Below are 26,042 nucleotides of genomic sequence, written 5' to 3'. Positions count from 1 at the left end.
ATAAAATAAAATAAAATAAAATAAAATAAAATAAAATAAAATAAAATGAAAAATTAAGAGAATTCAGAATTACATTCCTAAGAAGTAACAAAGCCAAAGAAAGTATCAGTGGTAATACTAAAAAGAACAAATTGAAAGAATAGCTAAATTGGAAATGCTATTTTTCACTTCCCTTAAATTCAAGACGAGAGGTTTTCAAGAGCCATAGGAGGTATTTCAGCTGAATAATAAGGGAAAAAAAAAACCTTGCAATATAGGTAAAATAATTCCTCCAGGTAGTTTGGTATAGTAAGCTGTGTTAAGATGAAAAAGGATCTGCCTTCAAATCTAAGCTCACACACATATTTTCTATAAAAATAGATGGAACAGTTATAACACTAATACCCCCAGAAAGTAGAGAATCAATACTTTTAACAATTAAATCATTCTAGACTGTTATTCACCTCACATTTATTGCCTAGGGTATGAGACTACAAACTTTCTGGGTGAAATGAATTTACATGTGGAAAATTCCAGGGTCTAGCAAAGCAACTGATCTATGTTTATAAAATACTTCATCAAAACGGAACACATGGGCCTGTTGCACTTAATGGTTAGCTGTGAGGTATAAGGTCTCTAATGTGTGTGGTGGAATCCGGTCAAGTATATTTCATGTTCCTTAGTTAGCATTAGCTTCAGTGGTATCTGAATGTGGGGGTCTAGACCCCATGTCTTTTATATGCCAAGGTGAATCTTTATTTTGTTTAAAGCTTTCAGTAGGCAGCCCCTATCTCAAACACAAATAGCACTGGAAAAAGCATCTAATTCCCAAGTACTATTGAGATGTGTCCATTGGACCACTTGGCACTGGACAATTTCTTAAATAATTAAGCTGTACTATATCCATGAGGTTTGACTCTGTGCTTCCTCCCATAGATAAAAACAAGCCTGAGTAGATCTTTCAAGTGAAGTCTGTGATTTGCCAACATCCCTTGCCGCCTATGTGACTATATTATAATTTAATTCAAGATTGTACTGAAAAGAGAGCTATTTCCAAAAGAAGGAGTTGGTTTAAATTTAGTCCCCATTTCAGACTGGAATAAGATTGGGCTACTTGGAAGCAATTTTCTTGAAAATGATTTACCAAATGGTAATAACTTAAAAAGTTGTATCTGACAGCCCAGATACTTAGCTCTTCAAGAGTAGCCTGTGTGTAGGTGTGCATCTGCTAGCCCAGTCTTGGGTAATAAGAGAACATAATTAATTCTGCACCTTTTTGAGATAATTGTTCCTTGAAAATTGCATATTGAAGGATTCCCGTGTTATTTGATCATGTCAGCTTTCCTTGCTATCGTGGGAGCAACAGGTGTTTTGTTTGTCAGTTGTATATTTTAGAATACTCTCCCTACAAGATATATCTTGTAGTCAATTGTTTTACCTACCGTACACTTTTATGATGCTTCAGATGGTTTCAGATGTGATAGGAAAAGCTCAGTAAATAAGGGCCTAGAAATTCGACTTGTATACAGTATATTGTCTAGGTTCTGAAACTTTTCTCATACTGGTCTTTCAGTGGATTCAGAAGTTGTGGCAAACATATTACCTTGAAGGAAAAGATTGCATGTCAGGTAGTGTCCCCGGAGCGCAGCATCGTGTTTATGTTCATGGCTTTCAGTAAATGAAGATTGCTGTTGAATTTCTGGCACTTAATGAACATCTTACTTGCTCTGACTGCAGCAAAAAGACCCTCAGTGTCCTCTTTTCTTCTAGCGATTACCCAGGCTTACTGCTTCATTCCCTCCATTACTATCAGTCTTGTCCCCGTCTGTTTCCCCCTGAAAGATCTCAGGGTGGAATGGACTCCACTGGACCCATTCCTCTCTAACCTTAAAATTCTCTTTCTCCTGCCTCAGAGAGATGAAGGCTCCATACTCCTAAGAAGAAAAAAGGTTATTCTTAACCTCTTCTCAAACTACAGACTGATTCTTTTTTAAATTCTTATCTTAGGACAGAGCTAGTGTGGGACTTTGGCAAAGGGGCCCAGCCTGAGGACCCTAGTAAGTTTGGGGGCAATTGAGAATAAGGACATTAACTGTAGCCAATAAAAATCCAACTCAAATAGAGCATCAGAAGCAGAGGAGATTTATTGTAAGAATTCGAAGTATCTTATGGGATTAAAAAAAATACACACATGTGCACATGCACACACGTGGATCTCAGGAATTCTTATAATCAGGTCAGGATTCTCTCTACATTTCTTATTTTTTCTTTCTTCTCCATTTCTTTCTCCTTCAGTCATCACGCCGTCTGTCTTTCCTTGTCTAAATCGCAAGAAATGGTCACAGATAGCAGGTCCTCAATTCAAATGGGGAGCAGATTAAGCTGGACTCTCTTAGTTGATTCTAGATTCCTGTAGAAGGACTGAGTGGTTCAGCTCAAGTCAAGTGCCTACCCAGGTTTCATCAATTATTGTGTGTGGGAGTGTTTGTGTGAGGGGATCAAGGGTGGAGGGAGATCACACTGTAGTAATATGGTGGTTTCCATGGCAACCCATGGACTGAAGAGTTGAGATAAGGAAGATCCAGAAAAGTGGTGGGTGGTCAGAGGTAGTTGTTGGACAAATGAAGCAAAACCAGTGACTGTATGAACTGTGGGGAATCACATCATTGCAGGTTGTGCAATCATATCACAGCAACATTTTATCAGAAAACAAATCTTATTTAAACATATATTAAAAAATAAAGACAAAGTAGAGAACACATAAAAAACTTTAAACCACCCTGAATGGGCTCTTGTTTCACCTCCTCTGGATTCTGTCCCGTGTAGCCATTTGTCAGTCAAACAGCATGAGGCCTATCCTGCAAAGAGATCAGCCAAATTTTGAGGACATCTGGGTATTTCAGCTTGTGTTTGCAAGTTGAACAGTGAACATTTAGATTTTTATGCTCCTTGGGGAAAGCAGGGGTTAGCCGAGTTGAGAAAGTCAGAGGATAAAAGGCCACCTGCCATCCCATAAACAAGACAAAAAAGTCTTTCTTTCCCTACTTTCCTAGTTACTGTCATCCTGCAGGGAGCCGCAGATGTTCAGCCTGTAGTGAAAGCGTCACATTTGCATATGCGCGTGTGCACGCGTGCACACACACACACACACAAAGGCGGGACTCGACTTATGCACATTCCTTGAGAATGAAAAACTACCTGTATCCACCAGGAATCCTCCACCCTGCCCCACTGTTACCCCAGGTCCTCCATTCCCCACTGCACTTTTGATGGGTGTTTTAACCACCGTAGAAGCCCAGAGCCTGCCCCCAAGTTCTGCTGTAGGCTCCGGTAACAGAGCCCACTCTCTTGACAAGGCTCCGTGAAGTGAAGATGATGTTGATGCTGCTGATGGTATAATAGCTCCTGTGAACCAAGCTGTATGCTCAGCACTTTACAAACACTGCCTCCTGTTAACTCTCACAGTATTCTTGGAGTTAAGTTGCTAAGTTCATGTACTAGATAAGAAGACTAATTAAAGACGAGAGAGGGAAAAACTGGTCCAATTCTTCAGCAAGTAAGTAAGGGAGGTCAGGAACTGCAACTTCAGTCCCACACCACCTGAATCCTAAACCCAATGGAAACGTAGTGTAAGTTTATCCATCAAAACAAAGTTATACATTTTTCCTCTGTCCCTTAGTCCTATGAGCAGTGAATGCCAGCTATGTTTTAGGTTAATGGAGCATTCATAGGAAACATGTTTCCATGGGAAAACAAGCTTCACATGAAAGAGAAAATGAACCATTTTTTGATAATTCTTCAAACTGTACACTTTTTATTTGTGCATGTTTTTGTATATGTTATACTTTCATGAGAAAGTTTTAAAAAGATGTATTTTAAAAAATAAATCGTTGAAGAACTCAAATTATCAGTGGAGAACTCAGTTGTATACATATTAGTTGTTTGAGAGCCATAACTATATTTTATTCGTGTTTCTATCATTTTCCTCGTAAAACTGCTGGTACAAAGTATGTGCTTGATGAATGCTGATTGGAATTTAATTCATTCACACACACACACACACAACACACACACACATGTTTCCATATCACAGAATAATAAAATGTTAGGGCTGGAAGTGACCTTAAGTGCCATCTATTAAAACTCAGTTTTTCCTTTGATTACAAGTGACTTAAAGGGAAGAGCAAAGAAAATTTATTCATTCAGAGAACTAAAAATCCGGTCATTGGTTAGGTATATAACTTAAGTGAATTATATACCTAAATGAGTTAGAATATTCCCTTTGCACAAAGTAGACCTTTACTTTGGGATGAAGTCTTCCATCAACCATTCCAAGTACGTGTTTCAAATAAGATTCAGTCAAAAAATCAAAATGCTTCTCAACAGGTTTTATTTTCTCTTGTCGATTGCATATTTAGTAGCACATCTGCTGACAAGGAAAGGGTGTTAATGTTTATTAAGTATGTATTAGGAGCAAGCAAGTTTGTTTACATTACCTCCTTTCATTTAATGTTTAATCCTGGTGTCACCCCTGAATCCTTGCTTAACAGATGAAGGAACTGGCTGTCCCAGCAGTTCCTGCCTGAGATTACAGAATTAGTGAAAGAATCAAATAGTATAAAATTGAGTCAAATGCTGGTATTCTGAATCCCAGCCTAGTACATTTGTCCACTAAAGCACTCTGCTACAAATCAGAACATAATTCCCCTAAAAGAGTTGGTTTCCTTCAGGCATCCTGACTTACAGCAGTAGCTATACTGAGTTTCCAGAATAACATTCACTTTAATCTTCTTAACCTTAATGCTATTACTCCTCATGTCTCATCAAAAACCCACTGTGCCTAAATGTTTCAGGAAAGACATGTCCTTAACAAGAAGGATGAGTAAGATGACAGAGCTATTGTAGCTTGGCCATCCAACTTGTCCTTTCACTTAAGTATTTGTGCTTTCATTTGCTCATAAATCCATCCACCTATTAATAACCCTGTGGTCACTGACTAGCTCTGGGAAAATGTCTTCCCATTCAAGTACATGTTTTTCAGCCTTCTATACATGTAATTGTTCTTCATCCTTCCTTTGTTCCATGTTTGAGAATAAATCTGTGAAATCTCTACTCCACGATCATTTCAGATGTACAAAATAGTATTTCCATTCTTTTCAGATTCAGTTTCATCCTTGTAAGAAGTTGGAGGCCTTCTTATTAATTGAAATAAAATGTTCTCAGCACTTCCTTTATGTGCATATACACACAGTGATGGAGAAGTTATGGAGAAGGATTAAGAATATAGGTGAAAGGAGTGCCTGGGTGGCTCCATCGGTTGAGCATCCAACTCTTGATTTCAGCTAAGGTCATGATCTCAGGGTTGTGAGACCAAGCCCCACATTGGGCTCTGTACTGGGCATGGAGCCTGCTTGGGATTCTCTCTCTCCCTCTGCCCCTCCTCTCACCTTTCTCTCTCTCTCTCTCTCCCCCCCCTCTAGCTACAACAACAAAAAGAATTCAGGTGAAAGAAGCAATATTTTTAACATTTCTCAATCAATCTGCCAATACTTTACCTCTGCATGTTAGGATTTTTTTGAAAACATAATTTTATTCTGTTTTTTTCATTCAAGGATTGGATCCTTGGAGTCTTGTTAGAATAATCCTGAATGTTTTACTAAAGTATATATTTCACTGTTTACACTCTGCTAGTCTAATAATATTTCACCGGTCATCCTTGGGCATGTACACCATCACTTCAGTTAGCCCTTTAATCCTAAAGCCAAGCTCAACTGATAAAACATACAGTCAGTGGGTGGTATAATTAAAACTGTTCTAAATGAGCTAAGTTGGTAGAAATTAAATTAAAATTAAAAACAAATTACAAAATCCCAGGATAAACATCTCTAATAGTGCTTTTCCCGTGAAGTTCCCCAAAAGGGTGTAGACAGCAGAGACGATGACATATGGTAGAAACAGTCTGCTTACACCACAGCACAGACTGTGCTCAGCAGGCAGATCTGGAGGCCCCCGGTTCATCAGATTGGAGGCATCTATTTGCTCGCCATTTAAACCCAGCATCCTGGGATGCCAAAGGAGCGGTGGCTTTGACTGAAGGAAACAGTAGTCAAGTAGTCAGAAATCGGAAGCAAACAAGATGCCAGGCTGGAGCGGGGGAATGGAAGTATCTCATGATTATGAATTGGCAGGCCAGCACGGGGTACTAATGACAACTCTGTAAGGGTGGAGGGATCCATGGAGATAGAGAGATGTGAAATGAATTGGGATTTAAAGGATTTGGTTTCCATGTCATTGAGGAAAATGATTAAGGAAAAATTCTGAGATGAACATCTGCAAGATGCTGAGCTTTTAGTGCTGTGGTAATCCCACTTATACGTTCCACCCGGAAGATTAAGTTCTTTAAAAGCAGAGCATATGGTCTCACCGATCTGTGACACTGCGTTTTGCCAGGATTCATAAACAGTCCCAGGTCTGACTAGGGCTAACGAAGCATATTGATATTCCAGGTTGTACAGTTTACGTTTTTTCCTTTTATTAGTCACATTTCCGTCTTGATGGGACAAAATGTTATCATGATATATGCGGAAAAGACCGAAAAACCAAAACAGGATTCTGTCAAAAAGAGCAACGAATACGAGGCATTAGACTCAATACGTATAGAAGTTGTATGACTTGGAGCAAGTTGCTTGCCTTCTGCGGGCCTCCAGGTCCTCACCTCTGGACCAAGTGGTCGCTAAGAAACCGTCAGTTGAGCCAAGCTAACTGCTTCAACAAACAACCCCAAGTCTCAATAACTTGATACAATAAGTAGAATAAACGATTTATGCAGTTATTCATATCACAGTGTACAGGCGGCAGCTTCTCACCCGATGACTCAGGAATCCAGGCCTCCTCTATTTGGTGGCCCCATCACCCTCCAGGCCTGAGGCCTTCGCCAGACACGTTGTATGCAGCCAGCCAACCAGTTAAGAGAGAGAGGGTGGCGGCTGCCTTTGCATTCCGGGGGGGCCAGCCCCAGAAACCGCACGGTGCTCTTCTGCTCACATTCCATCGGCCAGAATGAGTCATGTGGTTCAGGCTGGGAAATCTCACCCAGCTGTGTGTCCAATGGGATGCACCTGCCCGGGTGAACAGCTGACCGGTTAGTGAACGATTAACCAGGCTGAACCATGGGCCCCTCTAGTAGGACCTGTCCATTATTTTTTTATTCCAGCTCAAGAAAACTTTTAAACATTGAGAAAGGTGTGCAGCCAAATTAAATGATTTGTTTTTGCTCTCTGTATGTGTTTTATTTTACTACTGTGTTTTTGTTTTGCCTTTAAATGAGAATGTCTTCTTCGGGAAACACGGAATGGGCACACATGGTATCACTTAGTAATTTGAGGAAAACGGGAGGAGCGGCAGATGAATGCAGCTTGCTGGACAGATGAGTGTTCCATCGTTTTATGAAAGCCTAGCCTATAGGAATATATATCTGCCAAATTCATTAATAAATAGGAGGGTAGTCATACCTTTAAATACTTTTTTTCAGTTTTTCTAAATAATTTACCACAGAATCACTTTAATGGTTCTTCTCCAAGTAAAAGTGTTTATTTAAAAAATCTGAATGAGGGGCGCTTGCGTGGCTCAGTCGTTAAGCATCTGCCTTTGGCTCAGGTCATGATCCCAGGGTCCTGGGATCGAGCCCCACATCGGGCTCTCTGCTCAGCTGGAAGCCTGCTTCTCCCTCTCCCACTCCCCCTGCTTGTGTTCCCTCTTTCACTGTGTCTCTCTGTCAAATAAATAAATAAAATCTTTTTAAAAAATTAACAAAAATTAAAATTCTGAATGAATTAACAAAAAAGCAAAAAGAGGAGGAGATGCATAAAGTCAGTGGTTTAGAGCCAGTGGCAAGTAGAAGTTACACCTCCTGAAGATCTAATGGAAATTAGTAGGAAAAATATGACACCCACTGTGGGACTCCAAATGACTTATTTTGGAAGCATCTATATTACCTAAAAGTAGTATGCCTTCAGTCCAACTAAGGCCAAAATTATTCCTTCAAAGAATCCAACATGCCAGCTTCCCGCAATCCCCGAAGACACAACTTCACAACCACGGCCTGATCCAGGAGATTGGAAACTTGAAGGGCCAGAATTGCTTTGCACAAACTCGTGTAAATACTTGTGAAAGCATCGTCCTTCCAGTAAAGTCACTGATGCATATTTTGCAATCATGAAAATAATCACCTTAAAAAAAATCACCTTAATAAAACGTGGAGAGAAAAGTTTGTTCTGAAGAGAATTATCTCTACAGATTTCATGTGTGTAACTAGAAGAATGTCGTCTTTGTATGAACCTATAAGTAACTGACTTAGCTCTTAAGTTTAGAATGCCTCACTCTAAGAAGTTATGCCGATTCTAAATGGATCTGCTTTATTCATTGTTCACATTTTTATGAAGAGGAATTCCACAATCGATACTGCTGTGATTTTGTCCAAACTTGGAAATGGCCATTCTGTAACTAAGCTGTCACATGATAACGCTAAAATCTCATCCACATAGTGTAATTGCAGGAAAGAGGTCATTACCTCACGTCTCCCCACAAGCCTCTCCCCTAAATCCCTCACTTTTTTAAAAAGATTTTATTTATTTGCCAGAGAGAGAGAAAGAGACCACAAGCAGGGGGAGCGGCAGGCAGAGGGAGAAGCAGGCTCCCCGCTGAGCAGGGAGCCCGATGCAGGACTGATTCCAAAACCCTGGGGTCATGACCTGAGCCGAAGGTAGATGCTTAATCGACTGAGCCACCTAGGTGTCCCCCTCACTGTTTATTTTTAAAGGTTAAGGAAAAGTCTATCCTGGGATGAAAACTCAGGCTCAAAATACAAATTTAATAAGAAAAGAAATAAAAAAGAAACACCACTATATAAATACTGGGGAATGATTCCTTCACAGACTTTGGGTGAGGATGTTATTAGGAGAGACCAGAGAAGGAAACAAGATATATCAGGCACATTTGATCTATGACAATTGTTGTTCTGGAGACTTCTTGGATCACCACTGGGGGAGCAAAAATGCCAACTCAGACACATTTCTTCCTAAATTTCAGTGGTTTGTACTCCTATTGTGAATTCTCACAAAGACTGTTTTCAGTCGATATATAATTAGTCAGTAATATCTTCCTTACAGTGCTCCATGCATCACCTTTGAGTACAACAAAATGATAACCTAAGAAGCTTGGCCTTCATCTACTAACTGTGAGAGTTTCTTCTTCACCTAGAAATTATTGAATATTTGGTAAAAGTGTAAATGCTGTGAAACACAATATTCTTCATGCTTAAGTTTCACAGTGCTTTAATTTAAAAAGATATGCATTTGGGGGCTCCTGGGTGGTGCAGTATTTAAGCATCCTTTTTGGTTTTGGCTTAGATCTGTTCTCATGGTCATGGGACTGAGCCCCACGTCCGGCTCCATGCTCAGTGTAGAGTCTGCTTGAGATTTTCTTTCTCCCTCTCCCTCTTCCCCTCCTGCTCATGCTGTCTCTCTAAAATAAATAAATAAATCTTAAAAAAAAAAAAAAAGGATGTGCATTTGGTCATGTGGAAGCTGCCTATGGCCCCTCTATTATGGTCCCATATAGGCTTCTTCTTTTCTCTGGCTAAGTGAGCTTAATTAAGGCACTGTGGTTTAAATAAGGAGAGTAGCACATTTCAGTTTGCTGGTACAAACACTATTTTCAACATATAGGGCTGTTCACCTTTTTTGTTACAGTGTATAATTGACAGTGAGCTTCCTTGGCAGCAAATTGGGCATTTCACATTAGCTTTAGAAGTGCCATTGGGAGTTATGATGCGAAAACTTCTCATACCAAATTGAGCATCTTCCTTCACCCACCTGGTTTGGAACCAAAGTACTCAGCGTGTATCCCGAAACTCTTATGAAACCAGCTATTGTGTTTCCTTACAATTACATAGTAGCTGATTTTACAAGCTAACCAAGGAGCCATTGTACCCTAATCAGAAGCAGGTCATTGGGGGGCATGGAATCTCAGCTCAATATAATGAGTTTAAACTGCAAATTCTTTTTAGCACTGATTAACTGCTGAACTCCCAAATCATGGAGTTGGTACATAGCTCCTGAAGCCTGAAACCTTTAAAACCCTATGTCAGTGTGGAGAAATTTCTAGTTTTCTCACATAATGGTATGTATTTTTGTCCTTTGCCTTTCTAGAATGATATGAACCACATATTTATAAGTAACTCTCTCTCCCTCAAAATCATCCTGCATTTTCCAAGTTCTTGAATAAGTATTAAGAGACTCTTTGGGTTTTCTTTTAATCCCAAAGCTTTGTAATTCATACATTTGAATTTAGAGATAGGAAGTTAAAATCATGCTTGAGTTAATTTGCATACATTATCAGTGTCTTGACTGTATGGACGATTTGAAAGTGCTTTATTTTGTTTAAGTGAAGCAGGTGAAAGTGTTGAGAGAGAAAAGAATAGAATACCAAGTCATTACTTTATGCAAAGTATTCCACCTAGTGTTGCACAAAGAAGATTTCCGTGGCATGGGATGATAGCCCTCTGCTAGGAGAGCAATGTAGGGAAACTCATGTTTAACAATTTCATGGTCTCTTTATTAAGGAGTCCTACATATATATTAGTTTCAGTTGGACAAATCCATCTGTGTGAGTGTTTGGATATCCATTGCTAAAAACGCCCTTTTTCCCATTAACCCAATTCAAAGAAAACTTTTCTTCATAATCAATATATCAATAATAACATAACTAACATTTATTAACAGGAATTAATTGCTTTTTATGCCAGACACTGGACCAAGTACTTAACAAATGCAACAATGTGAGGACTTTTTTCACGATAAGTCCCTTGTATATCATAAAGTTGAAGCCATAAGAGACTTACATTGCTCGGCGGGCTCCTAATGCTTTCACTCCCTAGAGAAACGAGATGGCTGGAAGGCATGGCACCACCTAGCGGTCAGCTCTGACAGGAACGTTGGGCATTATGACCAGAGGGGAAGCAGGAAGGGAAGTGTGAACCGAAGGGATCCAGAGTTTCAGTGAGAGCTCTGAGAGAGCACCTTCATTATTGCTAATGGAATAGAAAGGGAGGGGTAATTTTAAAAAGTCTTACTGTAGTTTATCAACACATAAGCTTTAAGGTTCTTGAAAACACAAAAGAATAATTATTTTTAAAAAATTACAGTTGACTCTTGAACAGCACAGGTTTCAACTGCATGAATCTACTTATATGTGGATTTTTTTGATAAATACAGTACTGTAAACATATTTTCTCTTATGATTTTCTTAATAACATTTTCTTCTCTCTAGCTTACTTTATTGTAAGAATACAGTATATAATATTTTATAACATACAAAATGTGTATTAATCAACAATTTATGTATTTGTAAGGTTTCTGGTCAGTAGTAGGTTATTAGTAGTTAAGTTTTTGGGGAGTCAAAAGTTTTAAATGATTTTCCACTGGGGGTAGGGGTGGTCGGCACTCCTAACACCCAATGCTGTTCAAGGGTCAACTGTACTTTGGGTGTTATACATTTCTCTTAATGTCCGATGTGGCCAACAGGGTCTCCAAGATTTGTTCAGTTTACATTTATATATCTCATTTAATCCTCAAAACAACTTTAAATATTATCATCATTTTTTACAATTATTTATTTATCTGAGAGAGAGTGAGAGAGAGAGAGAGAGAGAGGTGGGGGAGGGGCAGAGAGAGTCTTAAGCCGACTGAGCTGAGCTCAGAGCCTGACGGAGCCCTGACTCGGGGCTCAATCTCATAACCCTGAGATCAGGGTCTGAGCTGAAACAAAGTCAGATGTCCAACGAACTGTGCCACCCAGGCACCCCATCATCATTTTTCAGAGGAAGAATGAGAAATAAAATTCTTTAGGGTTGGGCACCTGGGTGGCTCAGTTGGTTAAGCGACTGCCTTCTGCTCAGGTCATGATCCTGGAGTCCCTGGATCCAGTCCCGCATTCGGCTCCCTGCTCGGCAGGGGGTCTGCTTCTCCCTCTGATCCTCCCCCCTCTCATGTGCTCTCTCTCATTCTCTCTCTCACAAATAAATAAATAAAATCTTAAAAAAAAATTCTTTAGGGTTAAACCATTAAAATTCACCGAATTATTCATTACCTCATCATTACCTATTTATCCCAATTACTATGCTTCCCAAGGTCACATAGCTAATAAGTGAAAAGACTAGGAAAATCCCAGCTCTTAGCCAATATGCTATACTATCTCCTGAATGGGTCCTCTCCACCCCACCCCCTGAGACACAGACCTTTTATCATAATACACAGCGAAGAAGAGTTTTTGTGGTGTTTCCTATACCATAGTCTCAGTGGTTGAGCTCTCCAGAACTAGAAAATAAACTCTAAATTCACATCTCGGTTATTTGATATGTGCTTTCTGCATCAGAAGTGATAGTATTTATGTAGAGGAAAAGAAGTCTCCTCTAAGTCTTAATAGTTTGTCTTGACCTCAAGGCTCAGGGTGAAATTAGAAAAGTTCAAAATCATCAGTTTTTTTATTAAAATCTCATTTCTGTTTCTAAGTTATACAACAAGCAAGGAAACATATTAGCTACTGTATTACCCACTTAGGGTTTCAGACCAGCTTCAAAAATATCTTCTTTAGATTAGATGGTAGTGAACTCCTAGACTTTTTTTTAGTTGAAAACAAGTGCCCCCTTATTCAAAGCCTATTCTTTCTCCAGAGCTTTCCAATTCCTCTGTCTTCCACCTGCCTTTGGTGTCATTTACTATTTCTTGGTACCTCCACTTAAGTCTACAAGAGAAAGAAGCAGATCAGAAATAAAAGTGAGACCCATTGACTTGCTACTTGCCATATCATATGACAATTATTTATGGTTTTGTAAAAATGGGCCTTTTAACGATGTGAGTTACTGAGTTATGTGGGAGTATCCTCCATTCATACTCTATTTATCCCAAACAGCCACCAGTACTGGTAATGTTGTTGTCCAGAGAACAAGATAAAATATGTGATGATTCCTTTTTCTGAATGAGGACACATGTTCCTTCAATCTGCTTTGTGATTTAATCAGTGCGGCATTATTAACAAAGCAGAGGATATCATGAATCACTCAGAAAGAAGAGCCTTGTAATTTGCATCTCATTTCCCAATTGAGCAATCAGCTGTAGATAACATTCCTACCAGAGCACTTTAGTGTCTTAGGAGATTCCAGAGTTGAGAGGACATTTGCAGACTCACACAGGGGCTTGTAATTCTGACCTGCAAACCAAGTAAACCATGAGAATACCTTCCTTGGGCCACTGGTCCACTGGGTTACAGTTTAGGATTCCTAAGTCTCTGTGGTGGGTTCCATTCCCGTTTGCTTCCTTCCTACCTCCTAGTAGTTAACTTCTTGGTGGTTCAGTCTCTTGAAAAGATCTTGAGAGTAAGGAAAGCTTATCGGCAATGCCTGAAAAACCTATTACTGAAAAACCAATCAGCTTCTAAAGGTGAGGCGTTAGCATCCCATGAAATCCCAAACCTTATCGTCATAGTACTGTGTGTCAGAATTCAGAGACACTTTAATCCGTGGGCAGAAATAGGTGAAACAAATCAAAGAGCTTGTAGCCCAGCTCAAAGAAAATCCTAAAAGCAAGAAAATTTACTACTGGGGAGTTTAGGAACTTAAGAAAAAAATAAGTTGAATGGCCAAGGTTAGGTATGAGCCTTTGAAAGCTCTTCTAGAATGTCTTCATTCAGTAACATAGACAACATTAAAGAATACAGTGGCATTTTTTACATCTATAATCACCATTAATTTTAGTACATTTGATTTCTCTTTGCAGTTCAAGCTCAATAGTAGAATTTTGAGACCTTCCTTACACAGTTCTTTTTTCAAAAGGACATTGTGAATTTGTTTTGCTTTTTTGTAGCAGATTGTCTGAGTAATAAGAGACCATTTTCCTTCTTCTGGTTCTCCATGCCAGTGAGCAGTGTTTTTTCAATGTAAGGGTCCTCCCTCTTAGTTCCCACTGGACTTACAGAGTGATAGAGTAAGTTAAGTGGTTAGGACCAGGGAATAAAAGAGGAAGAGAATTTATGCAGAAACGTTTTAAACCAACTCTGTATAGCTGAGAATGTGTTTCTTTCCTAGTCCACAAGGTTATAAAGCCTTACCTCATTTGTGATAACCTTGTGCCAAGACATGCCCCTGGTCTTTCTTGCCCACACTTGGCTTCTTCTGTCCTGGCAAACTGAAGGTACAATTCTAAGATCTGAGTGGGTTGACCCTCAGCCTTCTTTATTTCTCTCAAGATTTTATTGCAATGACCTTCATTCCTTGTTTTATGTCTGATTTAGAACATTTTATCATCCCAACCTGTATTACTTCAGTCTTTTTTTTTTAATCATCCCCATTAGAGATTACCAGCAGTTCTGTTGTCTAAAAGTTTTAAAAATTTCATGTGGGAGGGACTCAAATTGGATAAGACTGTCTTCCTCAAAACATCCAAAACCTTTGAGTCTTCCAGTTACTGGAACAAGAAATGAGATCTATAAACATTATCTATTCAAAGGTTGTATTGTGCATTTTTTTTCCATGGGGGTAGAATGTCAAGAATGCATCATTTTTCTGTAGAGATCTGTAACTCAGAAAAGGCTAACAAGGTGCTTGGGTAACTTAGTATCATGAGATTTGGGTATCTGCTTTGTGGCAGTTATCAAACCTCATGCTAGATTCAGTTCCACAATATGTCAGGCATTTAGTCTTTCAGTTCAAGCAACAGCATGAACTGCTGGAGGAGGCACCTGAGGCAACTTCCGATTCTGTGCAAGGAACACACACAGTCAGGGCACCTGGCGTCTGGTAGGGTTCTGCCAGAACTCTAACCTGATGCATGGATCGGGCAAGTCACCTCATCTCCCTGGATGGCAATTTCCACATGTCGAGGCAGAGTTCGACTAACTCAGTGGTTTCAGCCTTGACCTGGGGACCTGGTCCTACCCACCACCAACTGTAGGAGACTCTTTGGAGTTGGTGCTCTGGAATCTGCTTTACTTAGGAATGCTTCTCAAACATTCTACTGTTTCCCAGGTTACAAATCATTGTAGCAGACACTCTTTAGGGTGACTTCTAGCTTTAAAATACTGGGTTTCCATTAAACTAATATTCTCTGCAATTGGCAGAATCTGGATCAGCATGAACTGTTGGTCAATGGAATGAATATATCATAGTACTCTTTTAAAATACGTGTGCTTAATGCCATATGCAAATGAAATGACTTAATCAGAGAGCCTATCACAGTAGTGCTGGTTATATGATGGATACTTCTTACCTCTAGGATTGCGATGAAAATTGGTGGACATAATGGCTGGGAGCATTTTTCAGGATGCTTGTCACATAGTGAACACTTAATGAATTAATAGGTGATAGGATGATAATAGCAGTGATGTTGGTTATGAGATCAAAGTACGCCCCATGGGCCAGCAACATCAGTATTGCCTGGGAGGTCATTAGAAATACAGAGTTTCAGGCTCTACCCCAGACCTCCTGAACCAGAACCTGCATTTTATAATGAAGTCCCCAGGTGATTTGTGTGCACATAAAAGTTTGAGAAGCACTGATACAGAAAAACAACCTTGGGATTCAGCAACTTGACAGAAGTCATGCTACCAGTAAGTAAACCAGGGAGCAAACAGTCGCACCCAAATCAAAAGACGCTGAGACCAGTTTCTTTTTCCTACACCTCAGAGGGCACCTCTGACCTGAAGCTGTTCAGGCTTCCTAAATCCCACAGGGCTATTCGTTCTCTCATCCAGGCTGTAACTGAAAGGCTTTTTAAAACACATTTTTGTGTCTATGACACTGTAATTTTGGTTTTCACATTTTTAATTATTCAGCTGTTTTATTTGTAACTATTTAGGGAATTATTACAAAACTTATGTCTACAATGCTTCTGATTAATGCATATTTAGGCAACTAAGCAGATGTAGAATGGGTTGACTTCTTTGATAAAATTAAACATTGATGAAACATGTATTTGCACAGCAATAATGACGCCAGCATTTGTATAAATAATAACACATCTATTTCCCTAATCATCTAGGAGAAAAAAACAACAACAACAACAACAACAGTGAGAGTTGACAGAATTACCAAATATGTCTCACTTCCTAGGCAGATCATTTTTGAGTGTAAAGGTTTTTTTTAATGTGAATAAAGTTATGCTAATTTATAGCATCTATTTACCACTTTAAAATGAAAGAAGTGTCTTTGCACAAAAAACAATGTAGATGAGACCTGAAGCATGTTTCCAGGATATATCATAAGTTCCAGAGCTTCTTTGTCCAGCATGGAAAGCTGCATGTTTTATAATGGACTCCTCCACAGTACTGTAGTTTGATTTTATATAAGATGTAGTCTGAAACCCTGCTGAAGTAATTCTACAACACTTACTTGTTTTGCACCTTTTAGCATCTCTAATATTGGGGTCTCTCTCTTATCATTGATGGCATGTCCCAATTTGATTGGCAGGATTTTCTTTCTTTTTGTAATCAATGGAATCTTAAATTTGATCAAACAGGAGATCAGGATCCCCAGTGAACTTAATTGTAGTCCACAAGAAACGTCATGGTGAGGAAAACAAATGGGACAGAAAGGAGACATCACCCCCACCCGTATTCAAATAAGAAGGGGAGGTGAACAGATGGAAAGAAATCAGATTAAATAAGAAAAGATTCCATGGGTTTCTGTTTTCACAGAGCCAGAGAGAAAAATCACAGAAGACGTGAGAATTTAGCAGAAGGGCAGGAAAGAGGAAATAGGGAGATGGAAAACAAAAGGGAAGCAAATAAAGCATCAAGATGGAAAATATAGCCAATACGTCCACTCTTTCGATCATTATTTCCTAAGTGTGACATTCAATTTGCTGCTCCCTTTTCTTAGTCTGTACACTGGCCAATAGAGCTCCCAGAAGCTGGGCTGAGGGAGGCTTTTTCTGCATCTTTTAGGAGGTGTTTTTCCTTCTGGCCCATCCAGGTGGATCCATCATCCCCTACACTTTCTCTCCCCTGTTTCCTACATTTTACCCAGTCCCAAACCACCTGGAAAGGCTTAAATGATCCTCACGACTTCTGTTTGTTTGTTTGTTCTTTCAGGTGATATCAAGATTATCAAACAAATCTACGGTCTCACAGGTATGGCTTTTTCCAAAGAGCAGAACCGTTATCTAAAATCTGTAGGATTTCCAATAAATCTGCCTCCCACTTCAGGGTCTTATGTATTTAGTTTCTAATTTCCCTGATACACTCACTTCCCAGTGAAATGTATTGATTGACTTTCTGGAGTTTGGAACAGAGAAGTATTGAAACTCATCTCTCTATTTAAGGGTTATATTGTCATTGAAAAGTAGTTGTCACCAGAACCTGCCAAAAGTAGTAAGATCCTGAGGTATTGATCTTGGAAGTACATTTATTATGTTTAAAATTAGTAGCCAAATGTTTTCTTGTAGGCTTCCAACTGATGGTGCAACATGAGTATCCATGACATATATAAAAAGAAATGGTTCAGAGATATTCTGGAAGTGGTTTCACTTGAACACTTATGGTAGTTCCAACTTCCAAGAATCCTCCAATTTCACAGAAAATTTTCCCAAGAAACAGTGATTTATCAGATTTATTACCTAGACTTGTACTACCAATAATCCTGTGACAGGAACCCTATGAAAAGCTCCTTGCCTTACTCAGTACTCTCCTTGAAGCAGAACCCAACACCTTTCACACACGTGTATACACACAGACACACATACATGCAGAGAAACACATATCCAATTACATAACACCTGTCAAAGACATTGATAATTTACTGAAGATAGTTGGGGCTGTGGGGGCACAAACAGGGTTTACTTTTAATACTATTGAGAAACTTCTTAAAAACCCTTAAAACAACTCAGTGCATTCAACCAAGTTTCTCCTTGGCAGTAGCTGTCTTTTCTTTCTCATCTTACAAAATCCCTCCTCAGGAGCTGGCAAAATGTTACTATGTTTCAACTCTTCTCAACAGGCTGCCTTTTGTCACAACTATACCCCTTTTCCCCCAGGCCATTCCTATAGTCTCTTTCTCATGAAGAAATATTTAGCTTTCTTTTGGATTTTCCAATTTGAATTCCTTACCCCTTCATAGCACTCTGAAAATGAAGATCCCTTCTAAGAATGCAACATCTTTAACTTTCAAAAACATTATTGTGTATAATTAAGGTTTAGGTTCATTTACAATAACAAAACCACTAGAATAATAGGGGCTTCAAGGCAATTTATTTCTCTCTTGTGGACAAGGCCAGAGGTGGGTGATATAACTGTGTCAGTAGGGTCCTGAGCTTTCTTCTTTTGGCTTCATTATCCTCAGTGCATGGTTTCCTTTTTTAAGATCTTCTCATTGTCTAAGATGGCTGCTGGAGATCTCTCCACTTTATCAATAGTCCAGACTAGAAACTAAAAAAACAAACAAACAAAAAACAAAATGAAAGAGCAGCATAGAGGCTCCCCTCTTTCCAGACGTCTTCCTGAAAGTTCCTTTTAACCTGTCCACTTGCATGGTATCACCCCAGAACTTAACCTCATGGTCAAACCAACTGGCAAAGGAAGCAGAGAAAGGAGATCTTTGGGCAAGGTGCATTGCTAAAAGTTCTGTTAACTAGCAAAGAAAGGGAGATTATGTAAAAAGAGGTAACCAACACTCTGTAGCACCTGCCCTGAGGCAAATGTTTCCATTTTCTTCATGATCATCATCATCATCACAAGGGCAAGCATCTATTAAGTACTTCCACTGCACATTGCTAAGTGTTTTAACGTCCATTATCTAATATCTATTTCCTCACACCGTTCCCAGTTTACAGGTGAGGAAACAAAGGATTTAAGCAATTATATTACTTGACCAAATAATAGGTAGTAAGTCTCAGGACTTCTAGGACTGTGTGACCAAAAGTCCATGCATTCAGCCACTAGACTTTTTTCTGCTTCCCCTGTAGTCATGACAGGTTTGATTGAATCTAGTCACCTGTGAGTTCGAAATGGCTATATCCCAGTAGAATGTCATGAGCTAAATTAAAGATTCTTTTGACTATGGGGATAAAAACCTCATTGCCCTCATGGAAGCATTTGTCAGGGGGAAATGAAAGAGTGGGTCAGAAGAGAAGGGGGAAATCTGTGGTCGAATTTTATGGCAGTGTATACATGGGTGAATCCAGCTACGCAAGGGAAGCAAGCGTTTCTGTGTAGATGGCCTGAAGAAAGTAACCAGCACTCTTGCATAGAGGCTGCATGTGGGACTAGGTGTTTAATAATCTAATACATTTGGCTCCTCTCTGCAATAATGTTAGGAGGAATAGTTAATTCTTCGTGTAAGTACTGTTGGCTGCCTTGATCACAAGAGTCAATATCTAAGCAACTTGCCCAAGGTTCCAAGTCTCCATGATAAAATGGAAGTATGAAATTTAAACAAGCTTGTAGAAGTACAAACACTATAGATTATTAGTCGGAGAATTCTTTTAGGGCCAGCAGAGCCTCCTTGAACCAAAGGAATGATTAAATTGCCAGTACAAATGTAAACAGAAGTCCAATTAAAAGAATTCACTCATTGTTTTTCATTTCTTTGATAAGTTTGCCCTGTTGTGTCTTTAACTGGGTGAACTAATTTTTCTGTTCTACGTTGCTACCAAACAAATGTTCCCCCACAGTTCCACGTGGGTCCAACTTTTGTTATAAGCACAGAACTTTAAAATGCTGTGAAAAGCAAAAACAAATAAAAGCCAAACCATGACTATCCCAATAAAGAACTAATGGCTTCACCATTAATTAAAATAATCATATCTAGTTGGAAAGATGAGTCTAATGCCATTTCCTCAAGAAATTTTGAGCCATTACGATTAAAATACAAGAAAGCTTCATGAGTAAACTAACTATTTTGCTTAGGTTGGCCTAAACTGAATGATTCAGACTATTGCCTGTAAAGTCACCACAGGTTCAAGTTCATTTTTTGTTGTTGTATCTATCATTATAACTGTTACAGGAAAATAAATATATACCAATAAACCAACTGTTTATTAAGATGAAGGAATAACCATGACAGCTCATGAGATTTAAATAGCACTCTTAGATCTGTTCAGTTTGTTGTCTTATTTCTCTTAGAAATTATTGATGAACAGGTAGAAGCAATTGTATCCTCAAAAGAGAATGAGGCACAAAAAAATGAATGACCTTTTGGAGCGGGGAACCCACATTTGGGGCAGAGCAAGTAACACCCATTCTGATAGTGACTCCATTGCAGGCCACTCGCTTAGCCTTTACTGTCCTTTCTGCCCTGCCTCTCCATCATTACCTCCATTGCCTTTACCCATCCTCTCCCTTGCTTTTTTTTAGTCCAAAAGTTTGAGTGACTCCAGCCAAGAGTCTAAGATGGGTTTAGCAAGACTTCTCCTTCCCTTCCCAAGGTTCTCAAGGGGAGCAGACCAAATGGTTTGCTCCATTTCCTGCCAACTGACGTCTGAGAATAAAAATAACAGGAAGCAGAGTGGCTGCAGATGCTGCTGATCTTACTCCATCTATGTTATCCAAAATAGGAAAGATTTTTATTCTCAAAGATAACATTTTTCTGGTTGATCTGCACATAAAGTTCCACTAAAGACCCTATAACTTTACAATAACAAGGCCTAAGACCTTCCTGTAAAACTGAAAATGTCCTAAGAGCATGTCACCATATACTATTACAGATGACAGGCTGAGTAAAATCTGGATGCAAACCAGGTAAAACACACGTTTCACACAGCTCCCCACCAAGACAATTTAAAAAGACCAAGAGAGGCATTAACAGGCTGACACCAGGATAGCAAAGAGGGTAAACCTGGGGAATATCACAAATGGGGAGACACTGAACCCCTGAATAAATAATAGCAAAATCTGCAAAGTCTTAAGTTTTACTGAGAAGTAAGTTTCTAAAGGATTTGACTTTGCTTAGATGGGCCCACCAGCATGAATGATCAACCTCTCAAGCAGTCTTCGTGATCTGTACTAATCTATGTTATCCACTGATTTAGTCAGAGCCCAAGGGAAATGGCAGCATCAACAAAAGACTCCCATCCATTGTGGAAGATGAAGAGGAGGAGGAGGAGGGAGAGGAGGAGGAGACAGCCTCCCTCTCTCCCATCTACACAAGGGGAACATCCTCGGCACGCAGCAAGAAGGTTGGAAGCAATAAAAGCTATCTAGGCCTAAGCTTGAAGCAGTTGGCCTCGGGCACTGTGCCGTTTCACTCACCTAGCAGAATCTCCAGTTCACCTTCCCCCAAAAACAAACAGGAAACTGACCCCCGTAACCAGGCTAAAAGGAAAGAGAGAAACTTGAAATTGCAACTGTCAGCTTTGAATAGTGCTGGACCCCCAGACCTCAGTCCAAGGTAAGAATCACATCATGCAATTCTTTCCTAGTGAAAAAGGCTGCCTTTTGTCCAAACTAGTACCTAGCTAGTAAATTATCCAGCCTCCTGGGCCTCTCAACCACGCAGGTTCCTAGCCAGGCTTCTTCAACTTTCCTGAATTTTGTGTGCAATTTTTGCTTCTACATGGAGGTGTGTACAGTATGAGAATAATTAGTGTTAGTTGTATTCTCAAAAGGGTCCATTAAATATTCAGAAGTCCTTCTCTACTCCTTTCATCCATTTAGCTCTACCTATTATTATAAGTGTGTATTTCTACATTGTAATTTTATAATTTATAGATTTAAGTGAAAATAAAAGATAGAACAAGGCCCATCGATGTGATTCCCTCAATGCCTGATCTTACCAAATGTTTTATGGAACAATAAGTTAAAATCATAAAGGAAATGAAGTGTTGATGTTCATTTTCAATATTATTTTCTTCATCATTGTGGACAACTGAAGCCTGGTTTTATTTCTGGCCTCTTCTCTATGTAACATGGAGTGGCTCTACTCTTAATTTTAAAAATTCACTTTAGGATTAACTAGAGGTGATTGAGAGAGTGAAAAATCCTGACGCAGATAATGTGAAAGGAGTAGTCTATGGTGAATACAAACAATAGTAGAAAATCACATCATAGCTGAGTAATAAGTAGAAGCAAGAAAAAAAAAATGGAACGCTTCCTATGTGCCATGTTCTCTGCTAGGTAATTCCACATTCACTATTGCATTTAGTCTCCTCAGGAATTCAGGAGTCCTGGAAGGTAGTTCATATTATCTGTGCTACGAAGATATAAGAAGTGAACTATTTTGTCCAAAATCTCAGAGATTAAGATTGGAAATCTGGATTCAAATTCTGTTTTTCTACTTGTAAAGCAAGTGATATTTGTCAATATATTTAACTAGTCATTTGAAGGATACAATTTATCCATTTAGAGAGAATATTTTTTAAAATAAGCAAAACAGACTTAGTGAAAAGTAGGTGGACATTAAAGGTTCAGGAATTCAGTTGAGGATGGTAATTTGAAAACGTTGCCTTATTTGTCTCCTTCCTAAATTTTTAATAAGAAGAAAGACAATAAATTTTAAATAGGGGAAAATATATCAGAGATGGAAAAGAAAGGTTTATATACAATTGATCCTATGCTTATAAAAAGATTTTGAGAACATACATCAAAATGCTAACAGTAGTGGTGGATTACAAGTGATTTTTATTTTCTAATTTTTGTTACTTTTATGTTTAAATTATCTATAATAGACATAATATTTTTTAAATAATGAGTGGATTAGACATTATTTAGCAAGGAAAGAAGACTAGCCAGTCTTAATAGTCATTTATATGTAATTCTTTAACTCTTGGTTTTGTCCAGGTTCAGAGTAAAGGTGTCATCAAAGTTATTTAATGTGATGCTATAATCATTAGATTAAAACATTTTAATTCTAGATAGAGTGGTGATTTAATATGAATTCAGATAAGAGGACTTCTGTAGCTTAAGGCTTTGAATCCTAGAATAAATAAGATTCTAAATTCTATAGTATTTCTATCCAACGGAAATATAATATGAGCTAAAATTGTGAGCCAAAAATGTAATTTTTTTTTTACTGAGGGATGATTTTATTTTGCAATTCAAACTTACAGAAAAATGATAAGAACAGCACAAAGAAATCCCAATAACCGTTGCTCAGCTAGACAATTTGTTAACATTCTCTCCCATTTGCTTTTCATCTGCTCACTCTTGCTCATTCTCATTCTTTCTTCATTTTCTCTCTCATGATCTCTCTTTGTTCTCTCCATTTCTCTATTCTTTTTTCTTTCTTTTTATTTTATTATGTTATGTTAATCACTATACATTACATCATTAGTTTTTGATGTAGTGTTCCATGATTGTTTGCATATAACACCTAGTGCAAATGTAATTTTAAATTTTCTAGTAGCCACATTTTTAAAAAGCAAAAAATAAATAAAGTGAAATTTAATTTTTTTAAAGATTTTATTTATTTATTTGACAGAGACAGACACAGCAAGAGAAGGAACACAAGCAGGGGGAGTGGGAGAGGGAGAAGCAGGCTTCCTGCTGAGCAGGGAGCCCGATGAGGGACTCGATCGGAGGACCCTGGGATCATGACCTGAGCCAAAGGCAGATGCTTAACGACTGAGCCACCCAGGCACCACCTGAAATTTAATTTTAATGATATATTTTATTTGACTCAGTATGCCCCAAATAATATAATTTCAAATGTAAATAATATTAAAAATTTACTAATAAAACTATTTCCATTTTTTTACTGAAATCTTCGAAATCCAATGTGCATTTTATTCTTACAGCATATCTAAATTTGCCTGAGCCACATTTCAGGTGCTCAGTAGCCATATAAGCCTAATGGCTACCATAATGGATAGCACAGCTTTAGAATATGTAGAATTTAGAAATTAAGACTGTATTTTTAAGTCTTCTAGAAATACTGGAATCCAGGGTGCCTTGGTGGTTTTGGTTAAGTGTCTGACTCGTGGTTTTGGCTCAGGGCATGATCTCAGGGTCATGAGATTGAGCCCTGAGTCAGGCTCCTCACTCAGTGGGGAGTCAGCTTGGGATTCTCTCTCTCCCTCTTCCGCCACACGCCTCCATGTGCACTCACTCTGTCTAAAATAAATTAAAAAAATATTTTTTTAAAAAAGAAATACTGGAACCCATAAATATAAATGCACAACTAACCAATGCCCTTTATTTTAAACAGGATTGTTGATGGAATTGAAGATGGAAACAGCAGTGAGGAAAGCCAGACTTTTGAGTTTGGCTCTGAACGCATCAGGCCAGAGCCCAGAGTTTCCCCTCCTCTAGGAGGTAAGCTCTATATTTAGCCTTCTATCAAAGGGTGATATACCTTTTTAACTTGTAATGTTTAGCATAGGCACTTTTTTGCCTTCCCATTCTCTGAATATTTTCTATGATAGAATTTTACCAATGCCATGGAACAATTCAACTTGAGTTTGTGCCATCTCCAAGTTATTAAGATATAATTTGTAATTGTTCCTCCAAGCTAGATGTTCTGCCATTTACCAACCAAGGTAAATTATCTGTCAGGAGACTCAAATTTCTGCTATTCATTAGAAGGTGACCTTGTTTTCTTATTACAAATGCAGACTAATCCACAAAAACAACATTACCCAGAGGAAAAGCTGTGTTGGTTGTACACTGTAGGAATATTGGTTATTTTTAACCAACTTATTGATGAGAGATTATGTACATGCATTTTGTCAGAGGATAAACAACTTCAGAAGGATGTAAGAAGGTTGGAAATGATGGAGACCTATGTGAAGCACTACCCTCTAGTGATGGTGAATTAATGTAAGGGTACCCCCAAACCTAACCCAGCCTCCTCTCTCTCCCTTGCCTTCTTGAGTTCATTGCCCATTAAAAGGAATATATCAACATAATGAAGGCCAGAAATGACAAGTAAATTCTAAAGAAGACACACCTGTAGTTAATAAAGAGAGAATAATGAGCAAGCATAGGCTATCCCAAACAATTTACCCGCAAACTACCAGATGAAAGGCTAGCCATCCCCTGCCAACTCTGTCCTCCCCTTCCCACTCAGCTCTGGGATCCTTATGTCAGGATCTATTACCGGTTAGTGAATACGTCCATGAACAAAGCCAAACCCAATAAAAAATTTTGAATGTACAGTCCTGGGTGTGTCTCCTTTTGGTAGAATACCAGTATTCCATCTCAATCAACAATCCCACTTCCTGGTACTTATCATCTTCTAGAGAAGTGGAAGGGTCCTTGTAAGTCTCTGGGGAAGGTGGGGGAGTGAGCAGAGGAAAGGAAGACAGGGAAAGAAGGGGTGCAGATGTCAGTTGACAATCCTGATTCATTCATTCAGTTGACTTCCCTGTGTTGATGTTACTCTGGGGAAAGAGGCACAGAAATCATAGTTATAGTCACACTTATGTATCTGCTATGAAAGCTGATGGTAGGTTCCAATTGTAAGTTTTCCTTATTGACTAACCTAGACCTGGAGATGATACACAGAGCCTCACCATGTCCATCCACCTATTTCTGGTCCCACCACCTCCTTAGCCTCCTCTTCCCCTTTTCCCAACATCCAACCCTACACTCATGCATTCAAGCAACAAATTTTCTTGACTCTATCTCCTAAACCCTCAATTCTAAGACTTTGTATCCTTACTGCCGCCATACTTTTCTTTGCCACATCCATCTCTTGCATGCATTGCTACCAAAGTCTCTTCTGTGGTTCTGCTCTCCATACGGAGTAAATTTTTAAAAATACAAATTTATTCTTATAACTCTGATCCTATGCTTAAAACCCTGAGATGGCTTCCTGGTGCCCTTAGTGTGAAATCCAAATCTATTGCCTAATTGTTTTCTCTGTTCCCAGCTAGACTCTAAGCTCCATGAGGGTCAATTATATATATTTTTTTCATTGCTCTCTCCTCTAAAGGAGATTTAGCCTATTGTATATGTTCTCCAGTCATTCATTGAATTAATAGATTAACTTTGCAAAATTCTTTGCAAAATGAGCTTCTACTACTCTGCCATTTTGGATTGATTTCAGTGACTTTTTTCTTCCACAACAACTTCTTTACCCA

General features: G+C 38.8%; 1 protein-coding gene across 1 annotated transcript in view; it reads left to right on the top strand.

Annotated features, from left to right (window-relative positions):
- KCNH8 (potassium voltage-gated channel subfamily H member 8) overlaps nucleotides 1-26,042 on the top strand; it is a 379,220-nt gene that overhangs the window by 329,886 nt on the left and 23,292 nt on the right. The window contains exons 12-14 of the mRNA XM_034993931.1: nucleotides 17,122-17,160; nucleotides 21,054-21,412; nucleotides 24,167-24,273. Coding sequence (XP_034849822.1) covers nucleotides 17,122-17,160; nucleotides 21,054-21,412; nucleotides 24,167-24,273 — 505 coding nt within the window. The remainder of the gene's footprint in view (nucleotides 1-17,121; nucleotides 17,161-21,053; nucleotides 21,413-24,166; nucleotides 24,274-26,042) is intronic.

Source organism: Mirounga leonina, unplaced genomic scaffold, assembly GCF_011800145.1.
Source record: "Mirounga leonina isolate KUSES-001 unplaced genomic scaffold, KU_Mleo_1.0 Mir_115, whole genome shotgun sequence".
Classification (NCBI taxonomy): Eukaryota; Metazoa; Chordata; class Mammalia; order Carnivora; family Phocidae; genus Mirounga; species Mirounga leonina.
Note: the sequence above shows the minus strand (reverse complement) of the source record. Positions and strands in the feature narration are given on the sequence as shown.